Source organism: Misgurnus anguillicaudatus, unplaced genomic scaffold, assembly GCF_027580225.2.
Source record: "Misgurnus anguillicaudatus unplaced genomic scaffold, ASM2758022v2 HiC_scaffold_29, whole genome shotgun sequence".
Lineage (NCBI taxonomy): Eukaryota > Metazoa > Chordata > Actinopteri > Cypriniformes > Cobitidae > Misgurnus > Misgurnus anguillicaudatus.
Window position 1 is genome coordinate 334,573 of NW_027395279.1, and position 20,428 is coordinate 355,000.

The following is a 20,428-nucleotide window of genomic DNA, read 5'->3' on the forward strand; positions in this document are numbered from 1 at the left end:
GCTAATGAAACTAAACTATTGATTTTTTTACTCCAATGTCACCTTGGGGGCTTGGTAGGAAATGAAGCGTTTTCTTGTTTTTTGTAGCAATAAAAAATAACTAAAAGTAACAAAAATAAAGATATTACATTCTTTCTGCATTCAAAACCTAAAATAAAAGAAGGCAAGAGATACAATGGCATTTTAGTTTAATTTATGATTCAAGAAACACATTGTCAAGTATGGTAGTGCAACAGGATTTTTTTCTTTTTTTGATAAATGAACATTTCTTTGTACACCAGCAATGCTGTGTAGAGTAAGCCAACATTAGAAACAATCCTTCAAACAATTTAAAACATCATTTAAGAAGTAATTATTGATTAATTAATCAGTAATTATGATTTCCATACTTTAATTATATGAATTTGTTATTTATTTCAAACAATATCCAGAAGAGGCAATACATACTTAAGAAATTATCTCAATATATTCAATAAGAAATGACAATAGCTGTGTCATATTCATAGCTGTGAATGATCAGAAATGTATATTTCTCAGTAAATAGTACATTCTGACTGCAGAAATTGATGATTTGAAAACATTAGCTTTTCTACTTTTACCATAAAGTGACAAATCAACCGTTTGGTTGAGCATGTTTTTGAAAAATTATTAAAAATATACAAAAGTTTTTTAATGGCACTAAGTAACACAATTTTGTAGTTAGGGCTCTTACAGTGTAATATGTCAAAATAATATGCTTTTCTTGCAAAATTCAACAAAAACATCACATGGCAGGAGTGATTTCGTTCTCTACATCATACAACATATAGGCCTATTTCAAAAGGTATTTCGGGGGCAGAGCCGGCCCAGCCACTAAACAACCCTTGCGATCGCAAAGGCCCCGTGGCCAGCAGAGGGCCCCATAGAGTCACTGCCAGCTAGTGGTTGAAAAAAAATTATACATCAAAAGTAACATAAAATAAATAAAAAGAAATGGATCTACAGCGCTCTTTATCGGGCATCATAATAGGCACAGTTGTTTTTATTTAGTTCTTTATTATGGCGAGTTCCCCGCTAATCTTGACCCTGACTGACCCTATGATGTCACTCATCACCTGATCATTGTCTGTCAGACGCTTGTTTGAGATGCAGCTTGTCTTGCCTGGAATTTAGACGAGCGCAGACGGCTGCAGTAAGGTGAGGAGTGAAAAAACTGCAGGCAAGCCGGACGCTTCATGAATCTCGCTTTGTTGTGGACATCAAACATCAGCAATGGAAGAGATCGCGTGAATGTCATAAGTCAAGAACAAGTTGAAAAACGCATCTCGCGCTGATCACCGGTGATCGGTTATGCGCAGATTTAGCTCATATCAAACAAGCCTATTAACTTTTGTTATGCTATTTACGTAAGAGATAATATATAGTTAGGCGGTTGTTATATCGAATGCTAGCAACTTTTAATCTTGTTTGTGGTGTTTTAGATATTATGGTTAATGTTGTTTATTTGAAAAATGTTAACATTTAAGTGTTCTATTTATTATTTTATATAATATTTTATTTAAATGTTATTCTATTTACTCTATTTCATTCAAATTATATGTAGGCTGTTGTTTGTGCCTCTTAAACTCTGGTGTCAATTAAAGATGTTTCTTTGATGGTCAGTGAAAATAACTTTATCAGTCTTTTTATTCAGCAAGTTCATCAGGGTGTGTTCGTTGCACTGCACTGCTATTCAGTTCAGTCAGTGGTATTTTTCCTGTTAGACATCAAACATGGAACTCAATTCAAGATCTCAAGGGGGCAGTTTCCCTGACAGAAATTAAACTAGTCATGGACTAAAATAAAAGTAGGCTAAGAGCTGTCCAAATTGAAAAAAGCTTGCACTGACATTTCTTAAAATACACCAGTGCCCTTTGTTTTGCCTCAAAATGCACACAAATAATGTATTTAGTAAGGCATGTTTGTAAAAATTGGTTATGTTTTCTAATTAAACTAAGGCAGAGTCCTGGATTAAGATAATCCCTGTCCGGGACCACCCCAAGGTCTTTTTTTGTAGGCTACATGTTGCCACATAAGAACGTACTCAGGACCAGCAGCGTAAAAAAGATCATTAACATACAGTATACATAGAATAATTAAAAAACATAATTTAAAAGACAAAATAAAAAAAAACATAGTAGATATAATATGTACCGTATAGCTATAAGGTAGTCATTTCTTTTCTTTAGGCCTTACTTCGGTCAAATGGGCCCCCGACCAAATTGTGCTTAGGGCCCCCGAAGGTCTAGGGCCGGCTCTGTTCGGGGGCAACAAATACATTTCAAATTTTACAACCCATATTGCAAAAAAAAAATTTCCTGGCCAAAATCTAGAAGTTTATAAAGCATATTTTTACAGTTGAATATATACTTTTAACCTTTTTAAACCTTTTATGTTTACTTTTTTAAATTTATGTTTATTTTTATTATTAAAATATATTCCAAAATATACAAAACATTGCAAAAAATATATTGGTGAAAAATACATTTTTGTAAACATATTTCTAAATATATTTTTTTGTCTTTTTTGTATATTTTGAAATATATTTAAAATTATATTTGTGTAAGGAATAATTGACGATGGGTCGTTGAAATAAATTGATATAACTGCCAGTTAGAAAAACTGTGTGTGTGTGTGTGCATGTGTGTGTGTGCGTGTGTGTGTGTGCGTGCGTGCGTGTGTGTGTAGGTCACAACAACAATGGCAGATGCAGAGACCACGCTTTCCATTGCTTCCACTCCAGGGCTGATCATGCTTGGTAAGATTCTTTAATACATACTTTGGGAACATTAAAAAGATTAATGTATTGTTAATGTTAATGTAAGCATTCTGCTTAAAGTTTTGCATTCTTCAAGGGTAATGAAATGATGATGGCTTTTTTAGGTAAACTTTCCCCCCAAAAATTGTATTCTGTAATCATTTACTTATGCAGGTTAAGAACAACACAAGAATGAGTTAAATTTCTTGAGTGAAAATAATATTTTGATAAATGATGGTATTGAATAGTTGACCATACCCATTGACCTCCACAGTATTTGTTTTTCTTACTATGGACGTCAGTGGGTACCATCAACTGTGTTTACCATCAATTATTAAAATATCTTCTTTTGTGTTTTAATAAATACAACAGAATCAACTCCTACAGGCTTAGAACAATACAAGGGTGAGCAAATGATGACACAATTTTGGGGACATATGACCTATCACTTTAAAATGATAGATTTACTGACACCAAAATCAAATAACAAACACTATTATTAATTAATTATTTTCAGGGGATTCAGATCTACAAAACAAAAATATGCACTGAAAAAAAATGATTCATTCAATTTAATCAATTTTTTAAGGTAAGCGGTTGCAATCAATTTATTCAAGCTACATTTAAACAAAAAAAATTTGTTGAACTTAATCAATTTTATTTAGTTACCCTAGTATAAAAAAGCTTAGTAATTTCAGCCCTATTTAATTATGCTACATTCTCGTATATTATTTATTTATGACTGATGAAAAATTATTAATTGAATTTACTAATTTTTTTTAAGGTAAGTGGTTGCAATCAATTTATTTTAGCTACATTTAAATAAACACATTTCATTGACTAACTTTCAACATTTTTAAGGAAATTGTTTGCAATCACTAACCTTAAAAACAATATATAAAAATGACCCTTAAATGGCTTTGCAAATACACCAAGTGGTAAGTTTAATGTTATTTTTTAATGTCAGCAAATGTACAATAACAATTTCTTTGTGTGTACAAGTGTTTAAAACAAGTGCTCACTGCACATTCACAAAATATAAAATAAAAAAAACACAGATGGAAAGAGGCCACAATGTTTGTGAATCAATAAAACAGCACAAAAGTCAAAAACAGTAGTGCTGACTTCACACATTGCACAATAATTATTAAAAAAAAAAGTGTTACATTTTTACAGACAACAGTTATGAATCATTAAAAGCATTATTAAAATGTTTAAAACTACGGATTCCCAGGTCTTAAATGAAAAACAGAGCAGACTGTGACATCTGGACTAACATTTCATGCTGAGCATGCACATACATGTCTGCTACAAAATGTAGTGCAGTGTGTAATTTTTAGAAGGATCTTTTGACAGAAATGCAAAATAATATACAAAACTATATTATCAGGGGTGTATAAAGACCTTTCAAAATGAACTGTTATGTGTTTATTGCCTTAGAACAAGACCTTTTTATCTACACCGAGGGTCCCCTTACATGGAAGTCATCATTTTGTGCTGCCATTTTTTTACAGAAGCCCTTAAAGGACAATTTTTTGCTAAGTTGTCTCCAACGATGACATGTTTGTCCTTCTCTATGTGTTTCAAAAGCGAGGGGTGAGCCGTGGCCGTTGGTTGCAACTCGCAACCTCGCCACTAGAATCTGCTAAAATTTACACACTGCACCTTTAAAACGTTTTTCAGTCCTTGAATTTTTGGGGAGAGCTTTAGAATCCATCTGCATAATGAATTTCAAAAAAATTTCAAAAAAGTAGTATTTTAGTTCTTTGGGGTACACCAAATTAAGCACATAGATTGTACCCAGCATCAATGCAGGCTTGTGCCACAGATTTGAGCTGCTCAAGAATCATCACTCCAACAACGATTCCAATATCGTCATAGTCACCAAGAACACCTTCTTTCTTTTTGATTACACATATGTCCATGGTGATGTTTTCCAGGTCTTCCAAGTCATCTTGTTGACTGTCCTACATTTAAATAAAAATAAGCTGTTATTAGAGATTGTTCTGATTCATAACACTTTGACAAGTCTACAGGCAAGGGTAATTACAAAAACTATGACACCCCTGTTGCCCATATATTATACAGTGCCCTCCATTAATATTGGGACAGAGTGCACACTTTGAGCTGTATTTAGAGGGGATTCACAAATTCCAATTTGTCTTTAGGATTTAGGAATTACAGTCGTTTAAATGGGCCAAACGTAATGTGACAGTTGATTTAAAAGCTGGAATGGACATGCATTTTGTATTTGTTAAATAATTTCCTCATATATGAAGCATGTTGTGGTCTGAAGTTGAAGTTTGGCATTTGGACGCTGTGGCTGTGAACACAAATCATGTACACAATTCATGTCCATAAAACAGCTTTTAAGCGAACTGTCCCATTATATTTACATATATAATAACATATCCCAATATTTATGAAGGGCACTGTGTGTGTGTGTGTGTGTATATATGTGTGTGTGTGTGTGTGTGTGTGTGTGTGTGTGTGTGTGTGTGTGTACATTATACAAGTATAGTTTTATTAACTTTTACCGCGCGCCAAAACAATAACAACACAAAAGACACTAAATATGAATAAGAAAACAAGTAAGAGTTTCATGACAGCAAATACTGCTGATTTGATCTAATTTTAGACCATCAAAAAAATAACAGACAAGGCCTTCATGAGAGCCAGGGAATCCCTGTCAGAGATGTAGCCCAGAGAGGGCGGTGGTCAGCGGGGCGAGTGAACACTGACGTCCGCTCTCTGGTTCTCACGTACCGAAGCTTCCTTAAGCAAACGTTCAAACAGGCGCTATCTTAACTAATCGACTGCCTATTTGAATATTATACATATATATTATCGACTGAACTAATCTTAAAACTACATCTTGTGACAAAGAAACGGTAATATTAAGAAACGGCTTGTTATGATGAGATTCGAAACAGCCGAGTGAAATCCGTGGCGGAAGAAAGTAGTTCCCAAACAAAGAGGCTTTTAAAATAACTCTGTTGTTGTTTTCTAGTTTTTGTTTTTCAAACGTGTGCTGTCGAACTGTTGTATAAAAGCAATTTCGCTCTCGGAGTCGTGTGGTATTTGGTTAACTTATATCGTCACGGCTGAGATTGCCTCCGGCACTCGGCCTGGAGGTGCTCTCTTATAAACGGCGTATTTTAAGTATATAAAAATATTCACGGTAAAAAAGGTGCTGTATTACATGAAATATTACTTACTGTGCAAATAGACCGACTGAGCAAAACTCCGAAGCTGAAATATCCCGTCTTCCTTTCCCACCGTCACCGTGAACCTGACTGGAAAGTTGGAAACTCCTTTTAGCGCCAGGGAAAATCTGCATTTGTGCTCATGCGCAAAGAACCAAACTATTTTTTTAAACTGAATTTAATTAATTAAAATGACTTGGATTTAAAGCACATGTAATTCGCTTAAAACCTATTAATATATACTAATTAAAATCAAAAACTTAAATAAAATAATTAAAACTAGCTAAATTGAATTATGCTTCATTTAATTGGGGTCATAATCATTTTTTTCAGTGTGGATGCTGTCCTCTTTCCTGCGATTGACCTACCATTTATGTCTTCAGCATTTGCAGTACTCTTTGGTTGCTACTACGTGCTCATCATCGAGTACCAAGTGGAAGCAGCCACTACTTTGGAGTTTATTCAGAGGTAAGTACATCTTTCGATATGCTATAACGTTTTGGTAAATATTGAAGAAAGACTTCTGTCTTCATTTACTTACGTATATGTCCTTCCTAACCTGTATGCTTTTTCTTCAGTGGAACACAAAATAATATATTTTAAAAAAAATTGTTTACCAAACATGTTTAGTTCCTTAACTTTCATTGGTTCCTTGTTGACTCCCATCATATGGAAAAAACAAAGCTGTTTGGTAACAAACATTCTTCAAAATATCTTCTCTTGATATTCACTAAAGGAAGTGCATACAGGTTAGGAAGGACACACTGAAAAAAATGATTCATTGAATTTAATAATTTTTTTTAAGGTAAGTGGTTGCAATCAATTTATTTAAGCTACATTTAAACAAAAGTTTTATATTTTATTTTACGTTACTAATATTTTTTGTTTAAATGTAGCTTAAATAAATTGATTGCAACCACTTACCTTAAAAAATGTATTAAATTCAATGAATCATTTTTTTCAGTGCATAAGGGCTTTTATATAGGATTTTAGATTTCAGGAAGTGGCAAAGTCTTATCATCTATTAGCAACTGCTGGTCCTTGTGGTAATTACAGAGCCGGCGCCAGACCATAACTAACAGGGGGGCACGCAATAGCAACAACAACTTGCAAAAACAAGACATTAAAACAACAAATACAGTGCAAGCACACACTCATACAACTGGTACAAACTGTCAGCTCATTTCCGGTATAAAGTGCAAAAGACCACAAACTATGCGCAAAACTAATTTGAACTTTGACCGCGGGGTGAGCGCAAGCTGCGCTCCTTTGCGCTCGCACTTTGCTCGATGCAACAACAGTCCTCGCGCAGCGCAAGCCATTGAAATGAATGGGTTTCATAGCGCAGCGCACACCGCGTCCTAAAAGCCGCTTTACCATAATCACGACGTAACGGTCTATAGCCACACTTCACATTTAAGCTTACGTAATTTAAAACAACGCTAACTTACCTTTAAAATAGCTGAAGACGTTGTGTACGAACATCAAACTTCCTTAAAACAGTGTCCTGTAGATTTGAAAATTCCACCTCGACCTCTAATCTCTGAGTTTGAGCCAGTCTGTGTTTGCATGAAGTCAGATGGAGCAGGCGGTGCTGGTTCGTTCTAAGTGTTCTAATATCCATATTTTACATGATCCATAAAATGCCGCGAAAAAACACGTTGCTAGTAATACATCCAATCAGAGAAACTGGGGCCTCATTTATAAAAGTGCGACGTAGGAACTGTCCTACATTTAATCTAAGACCATTTCTGAAATGATCGTAAGTGTGATTCAGAGAAAAGGAGCTTACGCCAGATGTGTGGTTTATAAATCACAAATGATCCTAACTCCGCCTTGTAAACGCCCCTAATTTAATTCATTAGCATATAAATATAAAATTTTCAAAGGCCAAATTCTCTGACTGCTACAATGGCGAGTGGTAAGAAAACATATTTGTTGTCGTTTGCTTAAGTTTTTAATATTTCTAAATTCTAACATGGAAACTTTATTGACATCACTCAAGTTAAGGCGATTACTAGTGGATCTTTCAATTCACGGGTTTCATTTAAATATAGTTTTACACGTAGGCTAAACATATATTATATATTATATTTGTGTCTTTAAAGTTTTGTTTCAGTTTGCCATGCCTCCTGCGCGGCGGTGTTAAAATAAGATATTTTCGACTTTAAAATTCAAAGATCGTATCTTAAACTGTCGGAATATATTCCATATGGATTCATTTGGATTTACAGATGTTTAACATAAAAATCAATGCATGGGAATAATTTATATTAATTTTTTGAAATACTCATTACTCTTAAATGTCGCATGTCCCTTATTGTAGGATACATTGAGGCTTCACAATTTAGTTCCTTTCACGTCGTTTTAATCATTACATTCGATCGGTTTTACTTTCATTCAATAAAGCACATGTTCTGTAACATTTACATGTGCGTTAAACACCGCGAAACAATTTTGCTATATTTTTACATATTTTTTGAAAAGATGACGAACTAGAAAATCATTTCTTAAACATATAGCTTGGGCGCCATCTTTTTGCATTAGAATAGGCCTACATTTTAAAATATCAAAATAGGCCAACATATTTTGTTTTAAAATATATTCTAAAACCTGGTTAAATTAGCCTAGTAGCCTAGTAGGCCTTCTCCACAGTTTGTTCATTTTCTGTGTGCATCATTGTTGCATGTTTTTACGTTTCTATTCTGAATAAACAAACAGCGCAGTTTACATGCTTCGTCCTTGTTGCATTAGCTCATTAAGATAATTCTAAACAGATTTCTGTAATTCAAAAAACTCTGAATTGTAGTTGAGAACGTCACGGCGCACTATTAAAACATTGTTGGTTATGTGTCGGTTGGGCCGGGCTCGGACACAACGTGCAGGGGCTTCGGTTATGGTTTTTTGCCCGATCTAAGCTCTAATACAGATGATGTTGACGCTGTAAAAGTTTCGAATATTTATTTATTTTTTATCAAACATATTCACACTTACATTAGCCAGGGGATGAAAGAGAAAAAGAATTAAATAAAAACATGGAAATGCTGACATACATTAATACATTAAGCAGCTTTCTTTGTTTATCAGATTATTAATAGATTTTGGGTAGCCTATTGCTTAACTTCTTATAGAAAATTACGGAATAATGGTTTATAATCACCATATTTATATTTAATTATAATAAACGTTGCAAACAAAAGTAACACATTAATCAAATAATATTTCTTATGTAATAAGCTATCATAAGAGAAAAAAACTAATTAAATATTTTCCAAACAAAGTCTTAAGCAAAATATATGAATTCTAACAAAAGAGCACAAATCTAACCAATTTTATTTTTGAATAAGGACAACTCCAAAACAAATGAAAAAATGTTTCTGTATGTTGACCACAAAAGGTACAAAACAAAAAGTTTCGAATATGCCTACCTGCAATATTGCCACAAGGAAACGTGCGTACGTCAAGTCGGAACCTGACGTGGAGGTAAGTACTTTTCCACGTCAAAGACAAGTTTAATAAATCTGAGCATTTGAGTGGATTTGAGCGTACGCACGGTCTAAGATCAAATCTGTGCGTAAAAACGCTTTATAAATGAGGCCCCTGGTCTATTTTAATTAAAGGCGGAGTCCATGATGTTTGAAAGCCAATGTTGATATTTGAAATCACCTAAACAAACACACCCCTACCCCAATACAATCTGGACCTTCTGTTGATAGACCCGCCCCACACATACGCAACCCGGCATTTGATTTGATTTGATTGGCTATAAGTGTGTTTTGGTAGTCGGCCCGTCTCCTTTTCCAAACCGTTTTTCAAACATCGTGGACTCCGCCTTTAAAGAAAACATATATCAACTATATTTCCTTTGATTCGATTACAAGTCATGAAACATTCAATGTTTAATTTATTTTAATTATTCTTGATATATATTAAAATAATAAAAAAACTTTGTAAGGGGAGGCACAACAACCTGTTTGGGGGGGCACGACCCGCGAATGCCCCCCCTTGACACCGGCCCTGGTTAATTACAGTGGGCCTGAGCAATATGAGGATATTATCGTATAGCAACGATTAGGAATGACACTATTTTCAAAAAGTGGAGTGTCCCTCTCTTACACATCAAATGATCTAATTAATTCTTTTTTTTATGTAAAGATTTATTGTGAGGATCAACCCCCGACAACAGCAAGTGCTCCTCTAAGTTCCAGGTGAGCAAAAGAAGTGGGAAGATGGTGCAAAGGAAGAACTCTGGCCTGAACCATCATGTATATATCCACCTTTATTAACTCTTTTGCCGCCATTGACGAGATATCTCGTCAATCAAGAGAAAACGCTTCCCTGCCAATGACGAGTATTTCCGGCTTTCCGTAATAGCGCTATTATCCACCAGATGGCTGCATGTCCGTGTCTGTTTTAAAGATTGCTCTGAATGGGATCTTTATGAAAAGGCTGTCACAAAAATGGAATTATCTCAGCTTTTTGCTCAAAATGTGGTGTTTTTGCAGAAACCTACCCATATTCAAAAGCTGATTACAAAAGAACTACTAAAGGTAGGATGAAACTTTTTTTTTTTAAAGCAGAGGGTCTGTTCTTTCATTTGGTATATTGTATGTTTATATATTTAAAGAATAACATTTTCTGGAAGGCATTGTACTTTTGTGAAAATCATGAAAAACGCTGGCTTTGAAAAGGTTGTTGCTGCAAGAAATTACAATTTACTCAGGATAATATTTTGAATGTATAAGTTTTTGACATTGCTTATGACTGCATTTGAATGTATTGTTCATGAATTGATGCTGTGATATGTGTGTGTAAATGTTTTGTGTGTTACAGGATAAAATAAGTTGCTATAAGCAAATCTATTTTACTCAGGATAGTATTTTGTATTTGAACATTGTTTTGAACATTGTTATTATGACTGAATTAGTTCATGACTTGATTTAAAATTCTGTAATATGATATGAGTAAATGTTATTGCAGGTTTGAGAAAAACAGTTTGTGATGCAAGCTGAAAGTTCAATGTGCAAAAATATGAAAATCTGATTTCATGTATTTGAACAACTAAAACAAATTTAAAAAACATGTTGTCATTGCTTATTTTTGTTATTTACTAAGGGCTGTTTTAATACCTCTATTTAAATTTTGTGCAGTTTTGCAGTAAATAGAAATGGGACAATGAATCACAGGAAATTTTACAGTAAAAATACACATTGTAATATAAACATTGTAGTATATATTACTGGGAAACAGACTGTAAAATTATTGTATATTTTACAGTAAAAAAATATAAAATACTGTAAAAACAGTAAGAGCATGTTAAACAATACTGTAAAAAATTATACAGTATTTTAAATAGTACTGTAAAATGTATACAGTATTTTAAATAGTACTGTAAAACTTTATACAGTATTTTTACTGTAAGTTATTTTACAGTAAGTTGCTGGCAACCAGCTGCCAGTAAGTTACTGTAAATTCTACAGGAATTTTTTTACAGTGTATTTACTGGCAACATTTTGTTCAAAGTTAAATGAACATTAAACATTTACGAGTCTTTCTCTTTACAGAGTAAAACTAAAATAACAGAATCATGCAAAGCATTCTGGGAACCAGAAATCATCATTAACCTTCAGATTAAGTTTCCCAGAATGCTTTGCTTGATGCTGTTATTTTAGTTTTACTCTGTAAAGACAAAGACTTGTAAATGTTTAATGTTCATTTAACTTTGAATAAAATGTTGCGAGCAAATAACATAAATGTAAATTTACGGTAAGTTACCGGCAACCCGCTGCAAGTAAAACTGTAATTTGTACAGAATTTTTTTACAGTGAAGTATAATAATAGTATTAAAGTAGCTTACATGATACTGGTGGAAATGACTTTGTGAAACTGTTGATTACTCCAGTGAAATATTTAACAACATCAATGAAAAACTACCAGTAATGCCAAAGCTTTTCAAATGGACTCTTTTGTGCCCAATCATACATCTCATGTGTGTAGTAACCATTGATAAGCAGGATCTTCTGCAGTAGTTCAGTAACCTGTCGTCTGTTATTCAGATCTCTGTTGTTTAAGATGTGATACCCACGACAGCTCTGTATGACTTTTTTCAGAAATTGATCTTGATCTGTGTGTAAGTCTACTGTCTCCATGTCACATTCATCCCCATATGTGAAGAGGATTATAACATGCTTCAGCACATTTCCCCCAAAAATCTTCTTCACTCGATTCAATATTTCTGGGTCCTGCTCTGTGAATCTACCAAATGGCACAGTAAACAAGAACGCGTTAACTCCTGGTGTAGACAGATACACACTCCTTGCAAACTCCATTGCCAAGCTTTCTTTTGAAAATGTGGTATCAAAAAAACCAGGAGTATCAATGACACGGACATTTCTGCCATCAATCTCTTTACACTCATCACTAGACACTTTTGTAATAGATGACAGACTTCTTCCACATCTAAATCTGTTTTCTCCCAGTATGGTGTTTCCTGATGAACTTTTCCCAACACCAGTCCTTCCCAGAAGGACAATATTGATCGGGTCTTTGCTCTGCGCTGCTGCTGCTGCATCTAATTAAGAAGAGAGGTACAACTTTGAATGTTCATATTTTCATACAGTTCTCATTATTTACACAACCTGTGTGATCTTGATACATGTATCAACAAGTCTGTAGTTACGCTCAACAAAATCTCTGTGTTCAGCTAAATAGTATTTTTGTAAATTATCTTTTATATTTATGAAAGTAATTTTATAGCTCCATAACAATTAACTTAACATAAAAATTACTGTTACCTGCGTATCTCTGTATAGCCTATATGAGAGAGAGAGAGAGAGAGAGAGAGAGAGATGATCAAAAACACAAATTTAAGACAGCAATTACTAAATTGTTTAACATTGTTCTGAGGTTGGGATATTTTCCAGACACCTGGAAATAGGGCCTAATTACACCCATCTTTAAACATGGAGACAAATTTGAGCCATATAATTACAGGGGCATTTGTGTCAACAGCAACCTGGGGAAAATAATCATCGATACAAGACTACAACATTTTCTTAAAACAAATATAATCCTGGAAAAAGTCAAATTGGATTTCAGCCCAAACACAGAACATCAGACCACATTTACACCCTCCACGCTATCACTGACATCTACACACCAAGACAAAAGTAAAGTCTTTGCTTGCTTTGTAGATTTTGAGAAGGCTTTCAACTCAATCTGGCATGAAGGACCCTTCCTAAAACTCCTGGAAAATGGGATTGGGGGGAACATTTCATTTAAAGTGCTCTATTTTTGCACACTAATTTTGTACTTAATATACTAAAATTCATACTTTTTGAGATAATCTTAAGAACATCTTAGTGTACTTCACTGTGCTCTTTTGAGACACCATAAATATGAACTAAAATGTGTTAAAAATGTATTTAAAAAAATTTATTTAGGTACCCCTTGTAGTAAACTTGAACACATCTTTGTATGAAAGTTGAGTTTAACTCTTTCACCGCCAGCGTTTTTTTTTTAAAAGTTGCCAGCCAGCGCCAGCGTTCATGGAGGGTTCATACTCCTAAGAGAGCATGAACCTCTTGGATGGCGGAGACGGGCTTCGTACCTCCGGTAACGTCACCCCCTTTTTTCCATTGCGGAGCCCTGTTAAAGGTGCGGTGGCAAAACTCCGAAAATCTTATCTCTGTATAAACGGTGCTGAATCGGTTAGCTGGTTCGTCCAGTGACCCTCAGCACCCCCATCCACAGCCAGAGGTAACGTAAGAGACGGGTTGCGCGTGTTCTACGCACTCTCGTCCTCTTTCAGTCCTCACAAGGATTCTATGTCTGTCACAGCATCGGAGAGGGGGTCGTCTATTCGGTCGACGACTCGGACCCACTCCCGCCTTCGGGTTGGGTAGGGGCTCCCGTGCTCGACCCCGAGTGGCGGCCATGTACGCTCGGGAGCGCGGAGACGGTCTGTGTGGAGCGGAGAGCTCCTCCCCCACCCGCAGCGTCCCGCCTAGATGATTGGCACTTCAGGACTGCAAGAACAGCCCCAACCTTCTGTGCCTTTCTTCCTGGGGTGCATGTTGGTTGACACGGTCGTGGAAAACTTGTTTTCCTCCCGGAACCGACCGTTCAGCCATCACCTCTCCTGACGGCGGGGCCGCTAAGGGTTATGCTGCTCCAAGAGACCAGCCTCCCTCCCCTCACAGACCCACGGGCTTGTGAGAGGCGGCCTCTGCCGTGCGCGCCATGGCGTGATGCAGGTCCGCCAGGCTAAGGCACTGAAGGATCTGCACAGGCGAGGTCACGGTCCGGCAACTAAAGAATCCTGTGTGGCTCTGACCTGGCGCTACGAGCGACTGGGTTCACCCCACAGGCCGCCGGACGTGCTATGCCCACCCCCGGTGGTCCAGGAATGCCATCTCTGGTTGTGTCTTGCGGGCATTAAGTAGGTCGTTAATAATCGTCCTAATGTTCCATTTTAGACCAGCCATTTCAGCGACGCGGCTGAGAGTGTCCACCAATGATCGGCCGCTTTAGAGCAGACTGAGGCATCATGCCACGTCGGAACCTAGCTGCCCCCTCCATTACGTCAGAATTTTGGTCTGCTTGGAAAATGAAACTTAGCGGCTCTGAGTTGGGCGACCTGAAGATGGAGAGGATTGCTCTTCAGGAGATGGTGAAAACATCACTCTCCCCCCCACCCTGGAGGAGGGCCGGGTGGGGAATCCTTGGTTTTGTTTTGTGTTCCGCCGACTTCAATCGGCACTCACTAACCTCAAAGAGCAAATTCCTCTTCTTTCTCCAGATCCCCGGAGGCATATAGGAGTTTCGGACGGGCTCAAAACCCTACGTTCTCCTCTTCCTCATTCGCCAGCGGATGTATCGAGCGGGACATCTACAAAGGAGCTCCCTTTGCTCAGCATCCATCAGCGGTTTCGGGTGAGTGTTTCATTACACACAACATCTCACAATGCGGCCAAAGAGCACGCGTCGTTGAGTTCCCCGTCTCCGCTCGCCACGGGTACACATATCGTGCCGTTAATTTCCTCTCGCTCGGTATCTGGGGGCCTGGGAAGAGCTTCCCAGCCGTCGCATTGGCTTTTACGCACGATCCATCTCGGTTATGCATTCAATTTGCCCGGCTACCTCCCAAATATTCAGGCATTCGCTTCACCACGGTGAAGGCTGTCGATGCGCACGTACTGCGTGCAGATATTGCTGTCCTAATGGTGAAGGACGCGATCGAGCCGGTCCCTCCAGCCGAGATAAAGTCGGGGCTTTACAGCCCTTACTTCATTGTACCCAAGAAAAGCGGCGGGTTGCGTCCGATCCTAGATCTGCGTGTACTGAATCGGGAAGTCACAGAATGCACATTCACAGAATGCACATTCACAGAATGCTGTTCAAAATGTTAACGCAGAGGAGCATATGTTAATGCATCCGCCCACAGGATTGGTTTGCAGCCTTCAACCTGAAGGACGCGTACTTTCATGTCTCCATACTCCCCCGACACAGGCCGTTTCTAAGCTTTGTGTTCGAGGGGAGGGCATATCAGTACAAAGTCTCACCGTTCGGGCTTTCTCTCTCTCTCACCGTGTCTTCACGAAAGTTGCGTAGGGTGCACTGCAGCCCCTGAGAGAGAGAGCGGTGTTTGCGTTTTGGCGTATTGGCTCATAATAGCTCAGTTTCGTCAGATGCTGTGCACACACTTAGATTGTGTACTTAAGCACTTCGCTCGTCTCGGTCTTCAGGTCAACTGAGGAAAGAGTAAACTTTGCCCCGTGCAGAGGATCTCTTTTCTCGGAATGTAACGGGATTTGGTCAATTTAACAGCACGTCTCATAGAAGCATGTGTTCAGTCAAGTCTGACTTGCCTCAACATTTAAAGACAGGGTTGCGGTTCCACTGAAATAATTTTAGAAACTTCTGGGGCATATGGCAGCAGCTGCGGCTGTGACACCGCTCGGGCTGCTCCATATGAGACCGCTTCAGTGCTGGCTTTATGACCGAGTCCCGAGGAGAGCGTGGCTCACCGGCTTTCACAGTATTATAATTCAGCGTTTCCCCTAGGTTTACATCTTTGGGGGGGGGGGGTATGTATATACAGGGGTTAAATTGTGATTTGTTATGTGGGAGCTCTGTGGCGAGGGGTACTTCGAGGGGTAACATGTTTAATCCTGATGACAGCAAAGCCACTGGTGTGTTTCAATGACATTCTAGACTTCTGATAGGATTTGATAAGTTTCACCTTTAAATCTGTGTCAGAGGTTGACCCAAAATATTTTAAAAAGAGCGTCTTAAATGATGCAAGTCTATGAGTTTGACACCCTATATCCATTTGTTGCACATGTTATTATGCACAATTGATCAAACTTTGAAGTTAAAAGAATCAACCTCCTTGAATAATTCTAGGCATAAGATGCCCAAAAGACTTAATTATCAAGAAAAGGTACAACACACAGTACTGTATCAACAACATGTCTTAGAAATTAGCCATAGAGATTCCCTATGCTGGTCATCAGCTAGTAAAACAATCACTATAGGTTTGATTTGTGTAATCAAAATACATTATTTTACTAAACTATACAATGAGTTATATCCAGTGCTTTCCAGTTAACATACTGTAATTAGATGAGTGACATATATACTTTAGTCTTCTATTAAGTTTTCTCAACGTGTTACCTCTCTCTCTCCCTCTCTCCCTCTCTCCCTCCCTCTCTCTCTCTCTCTCTCTCTCTACAATGTCAAAAGATCCTGCGTGCTCGTTCTTGAAGCTGCTCTGGGTTTTTTCGCTTGAGCTGCATATTTTCAACTTGCGCGAAGACGTGTTTAAAGGGAAAAGCGCGTGTTTTCGCGGCAATTGCGCCGCCCGATTAGCGTCATTCGCAAATTCAGAAATATGACAGCATACAATGTTACTGTTACACAGAGTTACTACAAACACGTGCGCGGCGCGGGCATGTATAGCATGAGAGAGGGAGATAATGCGCGCGTGTGTGTGGGAAAGTCATGATAAACTCGATCAGTCGTCTTCTCTGTCAGTAACATCTGTGACTGTTGATGTTTACGCAGAAAAATCAAGTATTCGGAGGCGGACTTTCAAAACACCGTCACCAGTTATGGGAGAGAGAGGCGCGCGCTGCACAGAGAGAGAGCATGTGCAGTAAATTAAGCCGAACAGTAAAATATAAATGTGCGCACTCAATTGGATAATTGTAAGTAAACGCGCAAACACTGACAGAATCATGCCATCGTGGAAATAAGATAAATAACATAGGCTATTACTTGAGGGCTGTTTAGTTTGTTTAATAAAATAACAAATTGTTCTCTGGCACTTCAAAGAAAATCAAATTTACTTGACCTTCAAGGGGGGCGGGTGGAGCCGTAAGAAGGGCGGGGCGCCCCCCTTATATAATGGTAGGGGAAACACTGTAATTACATCGAGATTCCGTCTCACTTTCACCCCGTGGTCAGACCCAGCATTTCTCAGGGTGCGGATGCCACTGAGATAGGTCTCCGGGCATGCTATTACTGGCAAAGATGCTTCTACAACGGGGTGGAAAGCCACGTACGGCGGGCTCGGCGCTTCGGGGGTCTGGTCGACATTCCAGCGACATTGGCATAAATTGCCTCGAGCTGTGCACTCTATATCTTGCGCTCGTCTGTTTCATCAACGTGATTCGATGCTTAAGATGTAGTGCGCACCGACAACATTGCGGCTGTAGCGTATATCTATCGCCAAGGCGATCTGCGCTTTCGTCACCTGTCGCATCTCACCCGTCTCTCCTCTTCTGGAGTCAGAAGTATCTGAGGTCTCTTCGTGCCATTCACATGTCGGGGTCGCTGAACACAGCGGCAGACGCGCTCTCACGAGCAGCACGCCCCGGTGAGTGGCGACTCTCCCCCGGTCGGTTCAGCTGATTTGGAAATGTTTCGGCAGAGCGCAGTTACATCTGTTTGCTGCTTCAGAGACAACCCATTGTCGCCTGTTTTATTCATTATCCGAGGGAACACTCGGCGTGAATGCACTGGCACACAGCTGGCCGCGGGGTTTCCCCCAGTAAGCTTTATTGCGCAGACACTGTGCAAGTCAGGGTGGACAAGGAGCGCATTCTATTAGTTGTGCCGTACCGGACAACTAGGAATTGGTTTTACACAGTTCACTCTCCTCACGTCAGTCCCTCCCTGGCTGATTCCCTGGCACATTATGGCACTCGCACCCCGATCTGTGGAACCCCCATGTGTGGTCTCTGGACAGGGCGTGGAGGTTTTAGGTGATTTACCACACTCAGTATCTAACACCATCTCTGCAGCGTGAGCGCCGTCTACGAGACAGGCGTACTCGCTAAAATGGAATTTGTTCGTTGATTGGTGTGCTTCTCACGAGAAGACACCCGAGAATGCTCGATCAGACTCATGCTTATTTATCTCCTTTGCTTGGACAGAAGGCTGTCTCCCTATATCATTAAAATATATATCACTGCGATATCCGCGCACCGCGCTCCGATAAACAGTAGGACAGTGGGTCAGCACGACCTGGTTGTTAAGTTTTTGATAGGCGCACGAAGGCTGCATCCTTCTCATCCTTCCTCTATTCCTCCTTGGGAACTGTCCGTGGTGCTGAAAGCTTTAAATGACGTCCCCTTTTGAGCCTCTGCATTCTGTGAGTGTAAAGTTTCTAACTTTCAAAACTTTAACACTCCTTGCTTTGGCTTCGATAAAAAGGATAGGGGATCTTCATGCATTTTCGATCAACGATTCGTGCCTTCATTTCGGGCCCGCTGAATCCATTTTAATACTGAGACCCCGGCCCGGCTGCGTGCCCAAAATTCCCACTACTCCATTCAGAGACCAAGTGGTGAACTTGCAAGCGCTGCCCCCGGAGGAGGCAGACCCAGCCGTGGCTTTATTATGTCCAGTGCGTGCGCTACGTGTGTATGTAACATGGACGCAAAGCTTTAGAACCTCAGAACAGCTCTTTGTTTGTTACGGTGGTCAGCAGAAGGGGAATGCTGTCACCAAGCAGAGGATGTCCCATTGGATTGTGGACACTATTACCCTTGCGTATGAAAAGCAGGGTATTTCTTGCCCGTTTAATCTGCGTGCACATTCTACGAGAAGTGTAGCATCATCTTGGGCATTTGGCTCGTGATTCCTCGCTAACAGACATCTACAGAGCTGCTGGCTGGGCGACACCTAATACATTCACTTGATTTGTCGACCGACTGAAAGGGAACGTCTTGGTTACATATGTAACCCTCGTTCCCTGAAGGAAGGGAACGGAGACGTCACGTCCTGTCACCACAGATGGCTGTTCCACTGCTGATATCGGCCAGACTTTCCTTCTGTCCAGCTTTCTCAGCAAAAAATAGCTGATTTGATAACCACCTGCCGCTCATTAAATACCTGTGCGGCGGGGCGGCGCCGGCAGATGCAATTATCTGCATGCCAAGTTCATTGGCGTTTTAAAGGTTTCTCAAAGCAGATAGGTCACCCGCGAAACGGTTCCCAATTCGTCGGTCACAACGTGACGTCTCCGTTCCCTTCCTTCAGGGAACGAGGGTTACATATGTAACCAAGACGTTGTTTTGTATCCCAGTCTTGTCTAGTGATGGCGAAGTGAAGCTTTCTTGAAGCAGTGAAGCTTTCAACCCAATTGTATCTGAAAAAGGTTCATTACTCGAAGCTTTTCAAATCAGAGCTCGATGAGGACCTCTGCTGGTGAAAGTGCTGTATCACTGAATGTTTCACAACCAAACAACGTATTAATTATAAAAGCAAGAATTAATGGTTTGACAAATTAAGGATAGAATAATAAATAAATGTAACAATATATAAAATACATGACCAAAGCATGTTCCATTTCATACAAATAGTAACTCCAAACAAAAATAACAAATTAAGGATAAAGCTTGGTCTTAAAAGTATAAAGTGTGAGCCATTTAAAAAAATATAATGGTATTAAGTGGTGCAGAAAATACTTTTTACTACTATCCAATATATATTTTTTATATTATAAACTCACTATACAGTAATCGATTCCGTGTAACGCAATACTTCAAAACAACCCATGAGGGCGCGCCGCGCATCGCACAATTTAAAACGTGGGTGTGAGTGAAACGAAGATTCGGACGTCATTGGTAACGTGATTTTGCCAGAACGAATCAAGCTTCGATACAAAGCTTCAATGAAAATCGGTTCATTTTTTTGACACACGCCTCGGAGCTTCTGTGTCACTGGTAACATCACTAGTCTTGTCCCTGTCTCAGTGTAGTGTAGTGTAGTCTTGTATGTTATCTGTCTTTGCCATTGCCTTGTTTTACCCCCTTGTGGGAGTTTGTTTTTCTGTCATAATAAAAGTCCTTAGTTTACCCGTATCCTGCATCTGGGTCCCTTTTCCTGTGAAACCATGACAATTTTTTTCCCTAAAGATTTTTGTTTTTGACTTTGT

At 38.9% G+C, this 20,428-nt stretch overlaps 2 protein-coding genes across 2 annotated transcripts in view; both read right to left on the bottom strand.

Moving 5' to 3' along the window:
• Window positions 1-11,769: 11,769 nt before the first annotated feature.
• LOC141362741 (GTPase IMAP family member 9-like) lies at window positions 11,770-12,639 on the bottom strand. The gene is made up of 2 exons (XM_073864945.1): window positions 12,621-12,639; window positions 11,770-12,553 (listed from the first exon to the last, which is right to left on the bottom strand). Exons 1-2 carry the CDS (start codon window positions 12,637-12,639, stop codon window positions 11,913-11,915), a joined length of 660 nt encoding a protein of 219 aa, XP_073721046.1. The 3' UTR covers window positions 11,770-11,912.
• Window positions 12,640-12,732: 93 nt separating this feature from the next.
• The window catches only part of LOC141362742 (uncharacterized), a 45,958-nt gene continuing 38,262 nt past the window's right edge, over window positions 12,733-20,428 (bottom strand). Inside the window, exon 4 of the mRNA XM_073864947.1 lies at window positions 12,733-12,795. Within this exon, the coding sequence (XP_073721048.1) occupies window positions 12,733-12,795 (63 nt within the window). The remainder of the gene's footprint in view (window positions 12,796-20,428) is intronic.